Source organism: Passer domesticus, chromosome 6 (assembly GCF_036417665.1).
Source record: "Passer domesticus isolate bPasDom1 chromosome 6, bPasDom1.hap1, whole genome shotgun sequence".
Lineage (NCBI taxonomy): Eukaryota > Metazoa > Chordata > Aves > Passeriformes > Passeridae > Passer > Passer domesticus.
Window position 1 is genome coordinate 3,090,553 of NC_087479.1, and position 18,046 is coordinate 3,108,598.

Below are 18,046 nucleotides of genomic sequence, written 5' to 3' on the forward strand. Positions count from 1 at the left end.
ATGTCTTCTGATTCACAGTGTATTTGTTCATGATTTGCAACAAGCAGGGGAAGGCTTTATCAGCACCAGGACTGCAAAATGTGTTTTGGCAAAATATGAAGTATTTTGGCATGGCAGTTCCACAGGAGTCCCAGAGTCTGCTGACAAGCCCAGCAGACAGAGGCAGTAAGCATGCAACAAGTTTGGGGAGGGAAAGTCAAAGCCTTCCACCTGGGGAAAAAAGGCTACTGGTAAATAAGACATTAAACATCTACGTAGATCATCAATACACAGCTATCAACTAGATTATTTTTTCCATCCTGATTTCCTGAGCTAACAAGGTGTGATACATGTACACCACAGTCCACCACAGGTGAATTTTACATTTTGGTATAAGGTCTTGCTCTCACTTCTTATTCCCTGCCCTCAGGTCTTGCTTGGAACTGTGCTTTTGCAAGCAGTTTCCTTAAGAAGGAGTTTCAATGGAGCAAAGAACAACTAATTACAGGTAAAGCTTGCTGTGTGTCTCCCTGATTGTAATCTTTTTTCATAAGAAAAAAAACACACCTCCTGCTACAGCCATGCACAAGTTTTTCCAGGGCTAAATGCCTAACCTTAACCTGCCTAATTTAAGCGTATCTGTCCCAATGGGTTGTCATCCAAGATGACAGGATGCATGTTTACTCTATCAGGGAGCAGAGTAATCTAATCCAGGATATTTTCATTACAAAGCCTCAAGATCCTGATCAGAGAGCACTGATGGCTGTGTTGAGACAGGAGGCAGACCAACTGTGGGTCTACCAGCCAAACAAAAATAGACAATAGCATTTCCTACAGCCAGGCTATCTAGTTCCCTAGAGGCACCAAGGATCCCAGATAATGAGCTTGAAGGCTAGATGTCTTCCAGGGCCCTAACCACCTTCATCTCTCAAATTAAAAGCACTAGGAGAGCTTGATGCAGAGTCCTCAGTGAACCAGACATGTGAAAGTGCCAGGCAGAATGCTGTACCCATTAAGCAATAAAAGCTGCAAGGTCAAGTATTCCTGCTCAGGTTTTGGCAGGGGAAGGGGCAGGTTGCTTTCTAAGAAATTTAACATTTATTGCTGCAGCCAAGCTATCCTCTCAACAGCTTTACATATCTGATAGCTCACACTCCTGCGTATGTTTTAGATCAACACTGAACCCCTCCAGCCATTTGGATGAGACCCACACATGGACTGCACACAGATGGAACACACAGCCTGGACATTAAAATTATTGACGTTTTTTATCTATCTGAGAGTTAGCATTACCTCAGAAGGTTACAGAGAGGTGCTACAATCACACTCTAAACAGGAAAAGACACTAAGATAGTACCTAAAAATATCAATTAGTTGCCTAATCTTAGTGGGGAAGGCACCCTTTATCCAAGCAATTTGCAAGGGCTGCCTGAACCTCTACCACCTCTCCTCCAGATTGGTTACAGAGTCCTAGCTAAGCACCACGGAAAAGGAGAGGTGAAAATGCTTGTTTCTGCTTATCTCCAAGACCCTGAACACTGCAGTTCACCCGGGGAGTTCAAAGTACACAGTACCCATGGGTGTGCTGTCAGTCACAGCAGGATCTCAAAAACAGAGGGGCTGAGAGGAGCCAATGATGCATACTGTAATTCATGATTTCAGCATCCACAACTAGTCAGAACAATTCCTCTATATGACTAATTAACTGAAGTAATGGATGCCATACCGACATTTACGGTACAGGAAAAACTTTGAATTCCCTGAGGGAAAGAACAGGGTGGAGGGAAAAACCACACACAACTCCATTTCATGGCATCTTGCAAAGGAGTACAAGAAATGGTTCCACAGAACAACTAACTTTAAAACACCATCTTCAGAAGCAACCTTCAATTAACCCCAAATCTAAAATTCTGCCAATGGCTACTGATAAATATTAATGTCCCAGGTATTTGTGAAGCTTCAGTGTCTGAACAAACAGCTTTGTACTGGGGGGGAAAAAAAAGCTCAAGACTAACAAGCCTAAACTGTAACTGATCAGAATCAACTTCAAAGCTACTTGAATTCTTCTGTCTTCTTTGTTTTAAAGTTGCACATAAATTTTAATTGCATCATTTGTTTGTTAACAACCTCAAACAAGCATTAAGCTTCAAGTTTTACAGCAGGAGGCAACGAAAAAAATGTGAGGTAGGTGGGTGAAGAAGACAGCTGTATTGTTCTAGCTGTTCCTCAGCCTCTCCCACTGCCAGATTTCTGTGGATGATGTATCCCAAGGTAGCAATTTTAAGAACTTTCTGGCAGTATCCCAAGCTCCCTCTTGCAAATCAGAGATCAGACTAATGATATTAAAAAAAAGGGACAGGAAATAGGAATAAGCTGGATAACTGACACTGTTTCAAACACTGGAAGCCGCTGAACTCTGGTACTGCAGCTTTACAGAAGAGACAGTTGTCCAAACTGAAAGATTTTACCTCACACAATAAAAAAGGAAAATCAGTAAAACAAAACCAATCACTCTTCAAGAAATTACTTGCTTTACACCTACTGCTAGCTTGGGACATCATAGTATCACACAGACTTCAAGAAACTCCCCCCCACATTGAGAAATTTATATATTAGTGCATTAGTCTTCAAGTGGGGAGTTTCCATTCAGGTGAGGTTCACCAAGTACTCTGCATATACCCATGCTGGTTCTCCCTACCATGGAGCTTCAAAATTCAACATAGAACTACTGAAATAAGTCCTCTTCTCACTCCCAACACCAAAGCAAATTTGTTTCTTAAGTGAAGAACACAATTTCCAACTCTCTTTACTCTCGCTCCTTCCCATCTTATCAAAGAAACAGTAACTTCATTACTGCTGTACAGTAAAAATAAAAGTAATAGGGAAAGACTAAGTCCATATTGTTGTTTCTCAGTTGCAAACCTGAATAGAGAAAGAAGATTATTTGAGAGTAATTTAGAAATTACCCCAGGGAGTTGAAATATAACCCAGGAACTCAATCTACTTCAAAAACCCCTCGTGATAAACTAGCACTGCAATTAAGCCTCTCCTTGCAAAGCCTACACAGCTCATGCACAGCTCTGGCACAGATGCCATGCTCCCCATCAACAGACTGAACACAGAGTTCAAGATCTAACTACAACACACAGGAGGGACTTCTCTTCATAGGTGTAGCCACAGACTGTTGTAAGTAAAAGTACTCCACAGCTTATTTTTAGAATCCAGGGTGGGCTGGGAGAGTATTCAGTAAACCGTCCAAAAATCAGCCAGCCACCCACTAGACTGCAGCGGCACTGTTTAAGTAAATTACAGCCCACTTTGCAACAGCTGCAGGGAAAAAATGGTGGAAAAAAGAAATACCCTGAGTATTTCAACTCCTTCAAAATGCTGGAGCAAACAGTACAAGAAACAGCAGCAGACAGGGCAGTGTGGGCTGGAGGGACTGTGTTAATTCACCTGCAAGAGGCAGGTCAAACAGGCCTTACTCAGGACTGGGTGAGCACAGAACAATATCCGGCAGCTGCAAGGTAAGAATGTGCTTATTCCAACAGAGAAAAATTCAAAGAAGGCTGGGCTTAGGGACCTGCAGTACAAGGATTATCAAACTCTCCTTGTGTTTCAAGTAGCAATACAAGAAACTGGCAAAATAAAAGCATGAGTTAAATTACCTTTACTTCCTCATGCAGATAACATACAAAGTTTGAGGTGCTAATGTTACTGAAATCTCCTACTGAAGAGTTTACGATTTCATCAAGTCTGTATTAAATGGCCAATAAAAAGGAGAAAGAATCTTAATATTCTCTTTGATCCTATAACTTAAGAACACAGTTCTAAATACCCTGGGTCTATGGTATCAACTATACCCATTAAGAGGAACATTTCCAAGTTCAAGAGGGCACAGGACCAACAAAGGCCATCAAAACACCTTAACCTGGCAACCAGAACTTAAGTGCCTCTATGTGGAAAAATTTATCAGTTGTACCTTTCTTATTCTTAAATATTTAACTGCAGCAAACTCGGTCAGTCCTAAATTTGCAGGGCACAAGCATCAGGAGGTTTGAGGGTCTCTGGTAGCAGAGAAAGTGAAATGATTTATGCAGACTGGCTTCCTTTAGCTTGAAATGCAAATGAAGCATTTTTGTCCCTAACCATTCCTAGCAGGCATTCTCCAAGCAACTGAGATCCCGCCAGCTACGGTCTGAGAGATCAGCAAGGGCCATTTCGTCTGTTAGTCACCAGGTGCCGAACGCAACCCGCAGGTACCGCGGCTTCCGATACGCATCTCCCCACCGAGCCGGGGTACTGCACCATCCCCATTCCTCAGCACCTCGCAACTTGCCAGCTTCCACCCCGTGGCCCACTTGGAAGGGCTGAGGGCAACAGCTGTGAAACTCCCTGCAGGATCCTACCTGCCTGCAGCCGGGCAGGGAGCCCAGCCTTCCTTCCCTCCCTCCCTCCGGCCGCTCCCCAGCGCCGGGCACTGTCCGCACCCAGCACCTCCAGAACAGAAGGAGGCATCCAGGCTCCAAGGACAAGGACTAGCACTGCCTGCAGCCCTCCAGCCCTGGAAGCGTTCAAAGCCAGGCTGGACGGGGCTCTGAGCAGCCCGGGCTAGCGGCAGCTGTCCCCGCACGGCAGCGGGGATGGAACGAGCTGGTCGCTAGGCTCCCTTCCAACCCGCACCAGGGCCTGAGCTAGCAGCGCACTGCGGGGGCGAAACGCTGAAAGCCGCGGAGCGGCAGGCAGGGCGGAGCGGGGGCGGCCGCGGGGTCCCGCACAGGCGGGGACACGGAGCCCGGCAGGGCGGCGGTGCCCGGGGGTGAGGCGGGGCGCGGACCGGGCGGTGCCGGTGCCGGGGCCCGGCCCGGCTGAGGGGCCCGGCCCCGCGCAGGTGCTGGGACCCCCCGGCGCGCGCCCCGCCCCGCGCCCGCCGCGGCACGCGCCCCGGCCCGCGCGCTGCGCCCGCCGCCAGCGCCCCCTGCCGGGGGCAGCCCCGCCGAGCCGCGGCCGCGCCGTCGGGCTCCGCTGCCGGGCGGGGATTTCTCCCCGTCATTGTGATTCTCCTTGCCCTCAGGCTTCTCGCCGCCCGGCCACCACCGGACGCGGCTCCTCCCGCAGCCGGCCCGGAGCTCCCGCGGCACCCACCGCCCGCGGCGGCCCCCGCCGCGCAGCCGCCCCCGCGCCCCGCAGCCCCGGGAAGCGGCGGCCGCGCCCAAGGCAGCGCCCCGGCAGCTGGCCCCGCTCAATAACGGGGGAGCGGGAGCAGCAGCGACGGCAGAGGACGCGGGGGGAACGCCACCAAAAAAAAAAAAAAAAAAAAGGCTGATAACGAGAGCGCGATTAAAAACCTACCGGCCACGCGAACTGGAAGGGAATAACAATCCTGCCCGTCTCGGGACTTCTGCCTTGGTGGGAGTATTTGTTGCTGTTCAAATAGAAAATATTTCCACCGAGAACGGGGGTAGATCCGAATCCGTAGTTGCAGGGTCCCACCGGGGTGATCTTGGCCTGATATTCCTTGAGGCAGACTTTCACGTAAGTGTCGCACTCGTCCCGGGAGCAGTCCAGGTTCTCGGGGCTTTTCATGCCATCGCAGCATTCCCCATTGAACAACTCGCCGTTTACATTCCGCACCGAGTTAAGCTGCAGCTCGAAATAGCCCGTGGACCGGGACACCTAAAAATAAAAACCGAAGGGGAGACAACCTCGTTACTACCGCGGCCGGGGGCAGCACCGGCAGCGCGGTGCTGCGGTCCCCAGCTCCCCACGACAACTTTCGCCGGCTGCGGGTTTAACCCCGCCGCGGCAACACACATATGCGTACATATATATACATATACATACACAGCGTTACGGACGTAAATACAAATAAGAAACGAGCAAGGGGAGCAGGGAGAAGGCAGCCGCGGCGCCCCGCGGCCGGAGCGCAGCCCCCGCGCCCCGTCCCTACCTGCACGCAGGAGGCGAGGAGCAGCGCCAGGCCGAGCGCGGCGGCGCGGGGCACCCGGCTCGGCCAGCCGGCGCCCCGCATGCCTCCTGCTCCCGCTGCCGCTCCGCGCCGCCGCCTCAGAGGAGCCCGCCGAGCCCACCGGCCACGGACCGGCGGCCGCTCGCGGCATGGGCGGCGGGGGAGCCGCCCGCAGCGCGCCGGGGGGCGCAGGGCATGGGCTGCCGGCGGGGCCGCCCGGAGCGCTCCGCCGCCGCTCCCCTCCCGCGGGCTCCGCTCGCCCTCTGTGCGCCTCGGCTCCGCGGACACCCAACAAGTAGGTGCCGGAGTGACAGCTTCATTACCCATTCGCCGCCGCGGCCGCCGCCTTCATATTAATGAGGGGGACGGCCCGGCCCCGCGGCCGGCGGGTGGGGCCAGCGCCGCTCCCGCCGCGGCTCTTAAAGGGCGGCGGGCGGCTCTCGCTCCGCCCTGCGCTGACCGCAGCGGGGTCCGCCAGGTGCTGGGGGGGCATGAGAGATGCGGGACACCCGCGGGTTGGTGGGTGTGGGGTGGATGCCCAGCCCACGGTGTTGGAGGAATAGCCGCGGGGTGCGTAGAATAGGCTTAGGGTGGGTGCACCTCTGCTTGTGCGTGGAACTGCCCAGGCAGTGTGCAGATAGGCATGGAAGGGCGCAGGCAGCCGGGGAATGCTTGGGGTGGGAGTACCCCAGTAATGCAGGAATTGGCACTCCTGTGCAGGAGTGCTTGGGGGGGGAATCGCCTACAGCTGTGCGGGAATGCTCGGGGTGGGATCACCAACCGCTCTAAAGGTGTGCTCAAGCAGAGATCACCTACAGCTGTGGAGGGGTGCTCAGGGGGATCACCTACAGCTGTGGAGGGGTGCTCAGGGGGATCACCTACAGCTGTGGAGGGGTGCTCAGGGGGATCACCTACAGCTGTGGAGGGGTGCTCAGGGGGATCACCTACAGCTGAGGAGGAGCAGTGTACACTCAGTCACGGATGATGGCAATGGTTGGCTGTGCCTGCAGTCATGTAGGTGCATGGTATGTGCAGATGTAGCCGTGGAGGAGAACAGAGCATGGGCTCATCCATTCTTGTGAAAGGACATGCACGGTGTGTGCAGCCACAGCTGTGGGGTGGACACGCCCGTGGTTCCAGAGGAACACTGACGCTGGGGACACCCATGGCCCCAGAGGAGTGTATGGGGTGCGTGCACCCACAGCCGTGTAGAACCACGTATGGCTGTGGAACAGCACCCACCCTCGTGGGGAGGCACAAAGGGTGTGTGAGCCCACAGCCCCGCAGGAGCTCACACGGAAGGGCTCGTAGAGTGACATGTGCAGCACACAGAACAGATGGCCAAGTGGTGGATCGTGTCCTCCTCCAGTGGTGGCTCAAGCAAATATGAGGGTAACTGCGCGGAGATTTCTCCTTTAGTTTAAGCACCCTGTGATTTTGATCCCCGCTGACAACTATGAAAGCTATACATACGGACAACTGCATGCTATGGATACAGTATCAAAGCCCACATCTCCCTTTAGGACCTAAGTTTTCCTACTGTTTCTCTCCCTCCCCCCTCTCCCCGTTTAACTCCTTCGTACTGATCATCCACTGGAGTGGACAATTGGAGAACAAACAGCTCAGAAATCAAAGGGCTGTCAAGTTCCCCTGTGCAGAAAAGCTTTCAGCGAGCCTCCCCCTGCCTTTGGAGCGCCCCGCTGCCCCCGTCCCTCCAGCAGCCAGCCGGCACGCTGCTCCTCTGCTATTCATGGCCAGCGTGCAGCTGCAGCTACTCTGCTAGGCTGACACAGCAGCAGCTGCTATGTGTGTGCCAGCTGGCTAGCCGCTCTCCAAAATCCTCTTGTCCGCCCCGCTCCCCTCGCTTTCCTGCTTCCCCACCTACAGACCTGCTTCTCCTTCCCCACCACGTCTCCCACTTGCCACAATCTGCTCCAGTTTCCTATCTTCCCCCACTGTCCTGAGCCTACCCCTCTGCTGTCCTGGTTCACCTTACTTGCTCTCTAGGAAGCATCCCTTACTTTCCCTCTTATCCCTCTGGAGCTCAAACAGGAGCTCTCTGAAGTGGAGAGGTGAATATTGCTTTTAATTATTTTACGTGTCCTCTCTTTGAAACTGTGCCTCCCTCCCAAGATAACTGCATTCAAGCATTTTTTTGGTTAAGATAACCTCTGGGATAACCACCTTTAGAAGGCGGCAGGGGGAGAGTGGGGAGAGCTGAGGGAGGGTTGTTATGCTGGGTTTAAGTCTCATATTGAAGTTGCTACATTTTGTTAATCAGAAACTCTACTGAGCCCATGTTCTTTGCCCAGCTGAGCTGCTCGCTGGCTTCCAAATGGACAGGCAAATGCTTTTTAGTTTTTTAATTACTCTTTCTGGTGGCTGAAAGGAAGGAGTTTCTTAGATGAGCTTTCTGCCTAAAGATTATTTTGTGGTGGATGGCAGCCAAAATATTTTGCAAGACAGGTATTTTGTTTGCATGTATCATGATAAACAAACATAAAACCTCACAATCTACCTTCAGCACTATGTGGTCAATATGCCTGTGGAGGAAGACATATATTTTTATCACCAAGCTAAGCAAATGTAATACAGAAGAAAGATGATCCAGTAGTTACAGCATATGCTCAGTCTCTACAGAGCCAAGCTTGGTTACCTGCTGTATCACAGAATTTCTTTGTTACCTTGAGCACACTGTGTGTGCTCTTTTTTGGCTTTGGTTTTGCCTTTGTAACTATTCCACAGTACTCAGAAACTCTGGTGCCATTTTAAAATGTCTTTTCTCACTGTAACCTGACTTCACAGGAGCAGAGAGGGAAGGTGCAGCTATTTCCGGCCATTCTCTCTGCTTGGGGAAATTTTCATTTTATTCTTCTCTGTGCTGCAGCCCCGTTTTCAGCCTGAACTCCTTAGTTCTCTTGCTGTGGTTATTATTTTTTGAGTGCTGTGGAACTTCACTCTATTCTCCTTCACGTATGGAAAGCTGTTTCATTACAGTTACGCACAGATAGTGATGGTTTTCAGGTAATGCAGCAAGAGTATTTCTCAGCAAATGAACTTTGAGCTTTTAAAAATCATAGTGGCCCGATCTGGTGGTGAATGCTGAGCAAGGCTAGGAGGAGACATCCCTTGCAGCTTGGACAATGTGCATCAGATGACCTGGGTGTGACCAGCCCTGGAGGAGGGCAGTCCAGCCTCTGGAACTGTCCCTCCCTTCCACCAGGCTGCCTCCTTCTAGCTTTTGGAGAGAGATGACGTTAGGTGCCTTGGTCACTTTCAGCAGGCCACCAAACTCCTGCATCCAGGAGTGCAGAGGCAGGATTTTCCCCTTTTCCTCCAGCATTTCCCAGGCTCTGGGTCCCTGCTGAGGACAGCTCCCAGGACTGGGCTTCCCCCGCTGTGCGCTGCACGCCGGAGGCGGCTGGCTCCATAACTCATTCCCAATCAGCTGCACGCTCCCGGGCCTGCTCGAGGCTGCCAAGTGTAAGCAAGTGTCTCCTCTTACACACACACACCTGCAGCCCAGGCTGCTGTCACCCAACCCGCCGCCTCCCTCGGCCATCCTGCATCTGGCTGCACCCTGCGCCAGCAGCCATCCTTTTTCCAGTGGGTGAGGCCAAGGCCTTTCCTTCCCCTCTGAGGGGTCATTGTCCCCTCACCTTCCCCAGAGAAGTGTCCCTGTGCCTTTGTGCTGGTTCACGGGGCTGTCCATGCAGTCCCATGCATGCAGGCCCCTGCCTAGCACTCAGGGGGAGTGGATAGAAATTTCCCTATGCTGAGCACAAGCTCTGAGGTGCTGTTCTTTTGCTCCCTCCTCACCAAAACAAGGGCTGCCAAGATCCAGATTAAAAAAAAAAAAAAAAATCCTCCCATTGCTGCTCACTTGTTTCCTCCTGCTGCTGCTCCTTCTCTTTTCTCTTGCAACTGCTGGTGACGGTAGCAAGCGGGAGCCAGGGGCTGTGCATGACAGAGGGGTGAAAATAAGGCTGAGAGATCTCATGGTTGACTTTAACTGGAGTTTGAGCATGCAGCCAGCAGTTACTCATCCTGCACAGGGGACAGGACTGGAGAACATCAGTCCCTCTGGCAGGGGAGGGATGCACTCACCACCACCCCAGGCAGGGCGGAGTCCCGGCATCCCACACCTCCTCCTTCCCAGCCCTCTGGGCCAGGATTTTAGCTTTTGTGCTCTAGACATGTACTTGTGCTAAGGTTATGCCTGCATGCAAATCCTTTGGAAGTATGCTCATTAAATAATTTGCATAAAATATCCCTGGAGGATCTCAGCAGCTAGGAAGTAGTGGGGTTTATCCATGTGCCTTAGAGGCATAGGAATGTCATTTATCTCTGTGCACATGGACGTACATCTCACTTACCCAGGCCAGAATATCTCCACTTGGGAAAGTTAAAGGCAAGAAGATCACTTTGGATGCTATCCATTTGAAAATTGGCAGGGTAGGAGTTAACCTTCCCTTTGTGGCCAGAAAGGCTACAGCTGCCTGTCCTTGAAAGCAAGGCATTGCAGGACAGAACTAGCTGTGAAGAATGAATTTCTCTCCTTCCTTGTGAAGCCTTGTGTGTCAAGGTTAAGGGTATGGATGGAGAATGCTGCTAAGGGACAGAGGTAGAGGGTAACTAGCACAGAAGAGTTTTCTTTTTCTCTTCTTTGTGTAACTTGCCTGGAGCAAGGTATGTTGAGTTTTGCTCTGGGCTTTGCAGACAAAGACATGTCTTGTCCCTTGACTTTGACTGAAGAGTCCTGTTGGGTTTTTATGTCTTGTGTAATGTCATTAATAAGGGTGTACATGCATGTGCTTGCTCTTCATGGAAGCAAACCAGATCTAAACTGCAAAGATGTTGATTTAAAATATTATCCAGTATAAGCCCTGGGAGTGGTTTCTCTTAGTTAGGATTGAGCTGCCTGTACAGCCCAAGAGAAGACCGGGTGGAGAAGGCATAAGGTCGTGCTTATATTTGTCTTCCTTCCTGACTACTACTAGGAAAGTAAAGTTATGCCTGATGGAAGTTGTGCCAGGAAAGGAGCTGAGATCTTGGCAGCACCCTTTTCTGTTTCAGTGGTTGTCCAGCTCTGATCTGCATGGTCTCTGTGGGCTTTAGAGCAGAAAAGAGGTGGTTTCCTATCGTTTTAACTTTGCAGCCTGGTGTGGTTTCTGCTTTTGGGGCCTGGTCTTCTGCCAGCAGAAGCCTATGCTGAGTCTGGCTCAAGAAGACAGCTGGACACAGTTTGTACAGCTCTGGGTATTAAAGGCCAGCAACATTGATAGAGTGAAGGAGAACCACTGAACACAGCCTTTGAGAGTTACTCCCAACTCATCACCACCTGTGTGTGAGCCCTGCTTAAAATGGGAACAGCTGGGGTGAGGCTGGAGGTGTTAACTTGTCACTTGGGGACAAAAAAATTTAGAACACCAGCTTAGCTCACTTCTGAGAAACAATCCACTCTCTTAAAAGTGAAGTTCTTGCTCTCCTAGTGGTTTATCTCCATTGTGGGTTTTCAGAAAACAGCCCATAGGAAAAGCCTTTTCAAAACTGGCTGAACAATGCTGTGTGCTGTGTCTGCTACCCACACCCAGCCTTTTCTCCTCAGGTTCACTGCAGTCATCCTCAAAGAAACACCTGCCCATGGCTTTCCTGGTGCATGAATCACAGAGACCAAGGTCAGAAGGGATATCCAGAGATTGTCTAGTTTATCCCATTCCACAAGGAAGGAAAACCTGTGCCTGCTTCTTGCATACCAAGTGATTAAAAGGCATTCTCAGATAGAAATTTCTTAGCTGTAAAAGCTTGTTCTAATGGTTAACCATCAGAAAATGCATGCTGCTGCATTACTACCTTTTGATTCCACTTCTTGACCTTTTTGCAATGGATGTGGAGCTCAGCAAATTCCCTTTCTCTCTGCTGCTACCCTTTATGTATTTGAAGACTACTGTTGTACCTCTCTCTGATGTCTCTTTTTAACAATTGAAAAAAAAAAAAATTTGGCTCTTACATGATTGTTGACCATATTTTCTAGACCCTTCATAATTTGTGTGGTCCTGTTGTAGTCTCTTTGTCCTGGTTCCTCAATTAACTTAAAATCCAGCGCTGCAGACTGGACACAGAGTTCCAGCTCTGAGATCTTTGCAGCACTGGATGAGATGAGAGGAACACATCACAGGCCAGGCAGAAATCACTCCTGTCTGTACACACCACATGATGCTTACTTGAATAATTTTTTCCTTCTCTTTTTTTTCTTGCAGCAGGACAGTGTTGTTGACTTCAGTTTGGTTTGCCATACATTGAGCACCTTTTTAGTCTTGGAGCTTTAGGAAAAATATCTAGGTGATCTAATGAATTTGTGTTAGCCATTACTCAATACCTTGTTATTTTCCAGATGTTTAAAGAACATTTATTTATTCCAATTTTCTCTGGAAATTCCCATAGTGTTGGCTTGGGACATATTCTTAAGCTCCTTCCTTTTCCAAAAAGGAGTTATGTCTCACTTCTGCAGTATTCTGACACCTTGTTGGTTCTCTGTGGGATCCCAGAGAGCTGTTAACAACCATGAGATTGCTTTAACAAGCAGTCTAAGCACATTATATGTAATCAAGGCAAGTATTCTTTGCTTAGTCTTTCATTCTTCTAGACTGAGATGTTCTCCTGTCATCCATGGCACCATCTTGCAAACCATTTGGGTACAAGTGGTCTTTTTACTGCAAGCTGTGGTGAAGAAGGCAGGTGCTTTTCTTCCCTGTTGGATAGTTCTTCTGATAGAAGGCCTTTATATCCCTGATAATGTATTTTATGTTTTCTTGATGTGCTCTCAAACCTGTTGGTTGTATTTCTCGTTTCATCTTGATTTTTCTTGTTTGGTCCCTACATTTTCAGCCTATACATTTACATTCCCATGACAGTGAGTCCCTTTTCCATTTTCTGAATAAACCATTTCTTTCTTTACAGGTCAATGAAGTGGTCATGTTTTAAGAAAATAGTTTGTTTCTTACAAGAGCTGTTTTCCCTGCTCTGCTGGGATTGTTTGAATTGATACCCTTACCATTGTTTCTTTAAGGTTCTGCAAACTTTCCTGAATTCTCTTTTCTCTTAGACTTATTATCAGTACTGTGAGGTTTTTGAAATATGGTTTCTGGAAGTCCATTGTATTTATTTTGCCGTTTTCCTTTTTTCCTTTCCTATGGCTTGTGAACTATGTTGTTTCATGGTCATTTTCACCCAAGCTGCATTCCTCTTGCATGATGTAAGTGGTTCCTCTCTTCAGTCAAACTTAGTTCTCATTTTTATTATGTATCAGATTTTAATCTCTTTTTATTTATTCCTTATGGTGTCTTGTATGATTCCATCAGATGATCCCTTATCCTCTTCAGCAGCCCTCCAACAATATTCTAATGAGTAATGGTATTTCCCCTCATTTATAATGGCTCTGCCCAAGTACTTGATGCTTGTATTTACCTGCTCACTTCTGAACTCAGTCCTTGTGGATCCTGGTTTCATTAATCCAGCAGGTCAGGGCACAGAGATGCTCTTCCTGTCTTGCATTCCATGCTAGCTCTGATCACCAGCTCTTTTTCTTGGAACATCCATCCAGGTTCAAGCAAGCCAAAACCACCTGCACAGCCATGCATTCATTTCCAGGAATAGAGTTATAAGTAGCTGATGCCACTCGTGACCAAAATAGCTAGTGCTTTATTCATGGAAGGAATTTTCCCTTCCTCCTTTAATCCATGAATTAGCCTGACTAGTGCTAAGAAAACCACTCTGGATATGCTGAGTCTAGACAACTGTCAACACATCAGATCTCTGATTCCCATGGAAAAATCATAGGAAATTACCCAAGATGCAGTTAGCAGTTTATCTAATTGAAACCTAATCTAGATTTAGATTAAGTCTGGCATCTTCAATGACATGCTGTGAGACCAGGGAGGACTGACATCCCTCTCCTGTGTCTGGACCACTTGTCAGAGCAGAAACTCTCACTGACCAGAAGGTGCTGTTTTCCTGCTAAGAGGTGGTGGCAGAATTCAGGAAAATGCAGTAAAATGTTTGTGTCTGTGGAAAGGACATATTTAGGGAGGAAAGCAGACATCTATCTATGCAATAAATTGCTATGGTGCAATGTGTTGTGGTGTATTTACATAGATAGAATGGTAATTTTCTCTTCATACAAAGGTACTCCTTTCTCCACATTAGCCATGTGGCTGGGTTTGACCAGCTCACCCTAAATGGGAGTAAGATGGAGAGTATGGTACATGAGGGAACAAAAAATATGAATTGCTTAAAATTACGATTCCAACTTCTTTGAGAGCATCCTACTCACTGTCAGTAGAGCAGGGTTCCTGCACTCCTCACTGATTTAGGCTCTTTCCCAGCAGTTGATAGTGTTCATTACTTCTGATGACCTGGAAAATCGACCCAGCACTGAAGGAGGAGGACTTACTTTTTGTTAGCATCCTCTGTCATGTAGAGACAGCTGTAAGACAATTTGTGGTAAAGCAGTCAGACCTAAGGAAATGCAGATCTGTACCTGGCACTGCTGAACATGACCTGGGGATGTCCCAGTGTGAGCATCCTGCCAGTCCAGCCTCAGCAGCAGAGAGGCACAAGAAAAGCTCTTCCAGTGCACTGTTAGTGCACTTACACAGTGACACTGATTTAAAGAATTTTAAAAAGACAACTACAAGATTCATATAATTTTTTCCAGTTATTAATGAATGTATTTTAATTGCTCTTCAGTGTGCAATTTGATCTGATTACATGTTCATGCAATCCTCTCTCTCCCTCACTGACACCTCTAGCCATTTATGTTTTGCAAAATAAACTTAACAAAAGTTTTCTTTTTAAGGCTTCTCTTATGACTGAGATTGTCAGAGAAGTGACTGTCCTTATAGCTCTCAAATCAAAACACTTGTGCCTCTGTCTGCATTAACGCTGGGATCTCAGTCAGTCTCTGTTCCCTTCAGCCAGTGCCTTCCAGCACTTTCCATAAGAAGATGTGCAGGAGCAGACCTCAAGCTTGCAGAAGACAGCTCAATTCATCCACTGGGATGGATCAGATTGCCATTCACAATTCATCTATTTATGCCCCAATTAATCATTCAAATAAATTTTTTTATCACTCCTAGTTAAAAGCACGCATAAATGGAGCTTCCTCTTCTGAACAGGAAACTTTGCTCCAAAACAGAATTCCTTCTTCCTGAAGCCAGGCAAAATAACCAAGAGGGGTGAGAGATGATTCATCTACCAGTACTCTCCATCAAAAATTGTAGCTAAAACAAGATTACTAAGAAGAAGAGTGCTATTAAAGGAGGAAACTGCTGCTGTAATTTTGTTAAGGAACACGAGATTATTTAAAAGCCTTTTAAAAAGTGTGTTTGTTCCGGGAGAGGAGGGGGGAGGGAGGATTTTAGAGGAAGGGAGAAAGATTATTAGTCTTTCTTGCCTATAAAATTCATGCTGCTTCCCTTGCCCTAGCCAGGGATTTCAGGAGCTGTTGTAAGTCATTACTGCAGCCCTAATGAACAGGGGACAACCTGCACCTGAGCTTTGCAGAGACTAAAAGCATAGGGAAAAAAGCTGGTGAGCTGTAGAGGATCTGGTGCACTGTACTGCACATAATTACAGGTTAAGATTTTGTTTCCAGCAGTGTTTGCTCTTGATGGTGACAATCCCTGGAATACTCACATGGCAGCAGTCTCATATTGTTCACAGCTGCTTTATAAAACTCTCAGAGCCATGAATAAGCGAGCCTCAAAACCTGTGCCTTGCTTCCCTCACCCATAGCCAGGTTTGCACCTGCTCAGCACACAAACAGTGATGAAGCAGGGAGTGAAACAGGCTGGCACCACTTCCAGCAGCCTCTGCTGCGTGTTCCCAGCAAACTGCACAGCACACACATGGCACTGCAGTGACCCCATACCAGGGGCTGCACCCCAGAGCTGCAGGAGCAGAAACTGGGGGGATTCTGTGGGGATGGTGTGGTGCTGGCTGCACACCTTAGCCAGGGACTGCTGCTGGATTTGGTCTGTCTGTGGTGCACAGGGTCTGCTACCAAACAAAGCCAGCACAACTGTCCCTGGGATTGAGGGCCAAACCTTAGCCTGGGAAGTTGGAGATCCTATTCTGCTTCTGAAAGTGGCTTCTTTGCATACCAAATGGGCATACTGTAGGTATTGCTGAGAGAGATAGGAAGAGGATTTGTGCAGATGCAGATCACTGGCCAGGAGTTACATGTATTCTCTCTAAAATGGGATTCTGCATAGAGAAAGCTGAGGGAACTGAATGGATGCATTAAACCAGGTACTGCAGCCATGCAAGAAGCATTTTGTTTACAGTGTCAACTTGCAGCCAGAGCTGTGCATTTTTATCAGGTTTTCAAGGTCAGACACTAACTTGCTGGTGATCTGGTCTGACCTCAAGTGGTTTTCAGGCTTTCATTCTGCTTGCTTTTATTAAAAGAGAGGCTCTGCAGCAGGGCTCCCCAGGACTGGATCAGGACAGGCTGCTCACAGGTCAGAATATGGCCCAGGGGATGCCAAAAATATTGAAAAAACACTGCTGAGCAGCAGAAAGCTCCAGGAGCCAGCATGGGTTGTGTCTATGCATTTCTCCCATGCAAGGGAAGAGTGCTGTGGAACAGAGCTGATACCTGTTTGTTCATTGTAAATTAATGGCATGTTTTATATGCAGAGCTCCACTGAGTGGAATGGCATAAAACTTTAGCTTTGTGATGTGTCAGGATGGGGGGCCAGGGGGAACTGTGGCAATTCTAGACTTCAAAAAGACAAATGTTACACAAAGGAACTTGGAAACTGAGAGAGGTTCCAGTAATTTTGAATAAAAAAATTGAATTTATGCTGGAAAAAAGAAGTTCAGGATGTGGCTTGTTTTCTGTGGTTAATCCCTTCTAAATATTTAAGGAAGAATAAAAAGAGGGAATGGAAATAGTTCTTTGTTTAAAAATAGGATCAGAGGTTCTCCTAAACACATGAAGGAATGCTTCAACATCTTTTATCCTGGGATCCCTCCTCTCAAACAGGTTCATCCTACTCAATGCATCATGGAAGAATCAAAAATGAGCTTGCACTTTTAGAATCTACATCTAGGATTTGTTAGCCTTTGAATTTGGGTGCAGCCCTCAAAGCATGTGTCTAAAGCATATGTCAACCACAAGCCAAATTGTCCTTATGCAAAGACCTGCTATCACTGAAATGTGCAAAATTACCTGTGGTGGAGAGAGACCCTCCAGCTGTGACACCAGACCCTCTGTACACCTGGCACAGCCTCCCCTCACTGCCCTGCCCTGTGAAACCTCTCTCTGCAGGCCAGCAGTGTGCCCAAGGCCTCTGAAACCCTGGATGCATCCAGCATGGACCAAAACACACGGAGCTGGCTGCACGCCCGAATGCAGGGGGTTGTGGGTGTATTGTGTCTTTGCATACATTTCCAGGGAAAACATATTACACCTAGCTTCAGATGCCAAACTTCTCCAATTATGAGAGAACAGTAATTCACCAAGGAGTAAGTATTCCTTCAATTTCCTTTCCTTGGAAATGTTACTGAGAATCTGTTCTGAATGGAGGCAGATGAAAAATGCTACATGTTAATGCATATTCTGGGTTAGCTGTCTTTGTTAAATTAGAATGAATGCTGCTCATTTCCCATCTGGTCCTCTTTGACATTACTTCCAGAATATATTCACAGCTCTTATTTGTACAGTACAAATGGCTGGCTGTAGTACCAACTTTACCTTTTATAGGCTGCTAAAATGTTGGTGCCAGATCGCAAAATAACGTTCTACTTCTAGGAAGCATCTGTGGGCATTGCTTGCTCCAACAGCTTTCTTTTTTTCTTCCTCTTATTTTCTTTAAGTGTAACCATGTATGTGAAGTGAGTTTGTTGTCAAACCAAGTGAAAGTTGACGGCTTGACAGCCCCAGAGCCTGCAATCTTCCTGGAGCAGTGAGGATGCAGCAGGCAGATCAAGCAAAGTGCTATCAGCCCTCTCATCTCTTCTGCACAGCCTTCCCCGAGGGCTGAAAGCACAGATATTTCTCCATCTGCAGCTGCTGGTTGGTGCCTTTGCTGA

General features: G+C 48.1%; 1 protein-coding gene across 2 annotated transcripts in view; it reads right to left on the reverse strand.

Annotated features, from left to right (window-relative positions):
* JAG2 (jagged canonical Notch ligand 2) overlaps nucleotides 1-6,289 on the reverse strand; it is a 68,189-nt gene extending 61,900 nt beyond the window's left edge. Inside the window, exons 1-2 of one of the 2 annotated variants that reach the window (XM_064422866.1) lie at nucleotides 5,930-6,289; nucleotides 5,332-5,655 (exon numbers count right to left, since the gene is read on the reverse strand). In XM_064422866.1, the coding sequence (XP_064278936.1) occupies nucleotides 5,332-5,655; nucleotides 5,930-6,274 (669 nt within the window). In that variant the 5' untranslated portion in view covers nucleotides 6,275-6,289. The remainder of the gene's footprint in view (nucleotides 1-5,331; nucleotides 5,656-5,929) is intronic. The other variant, XM_064422867.1, reaches the window with a different exon arrangement.
* Between the last annotated feature and the right edge of the window lie 11,757 nt (nucleotides 6,290-18,046).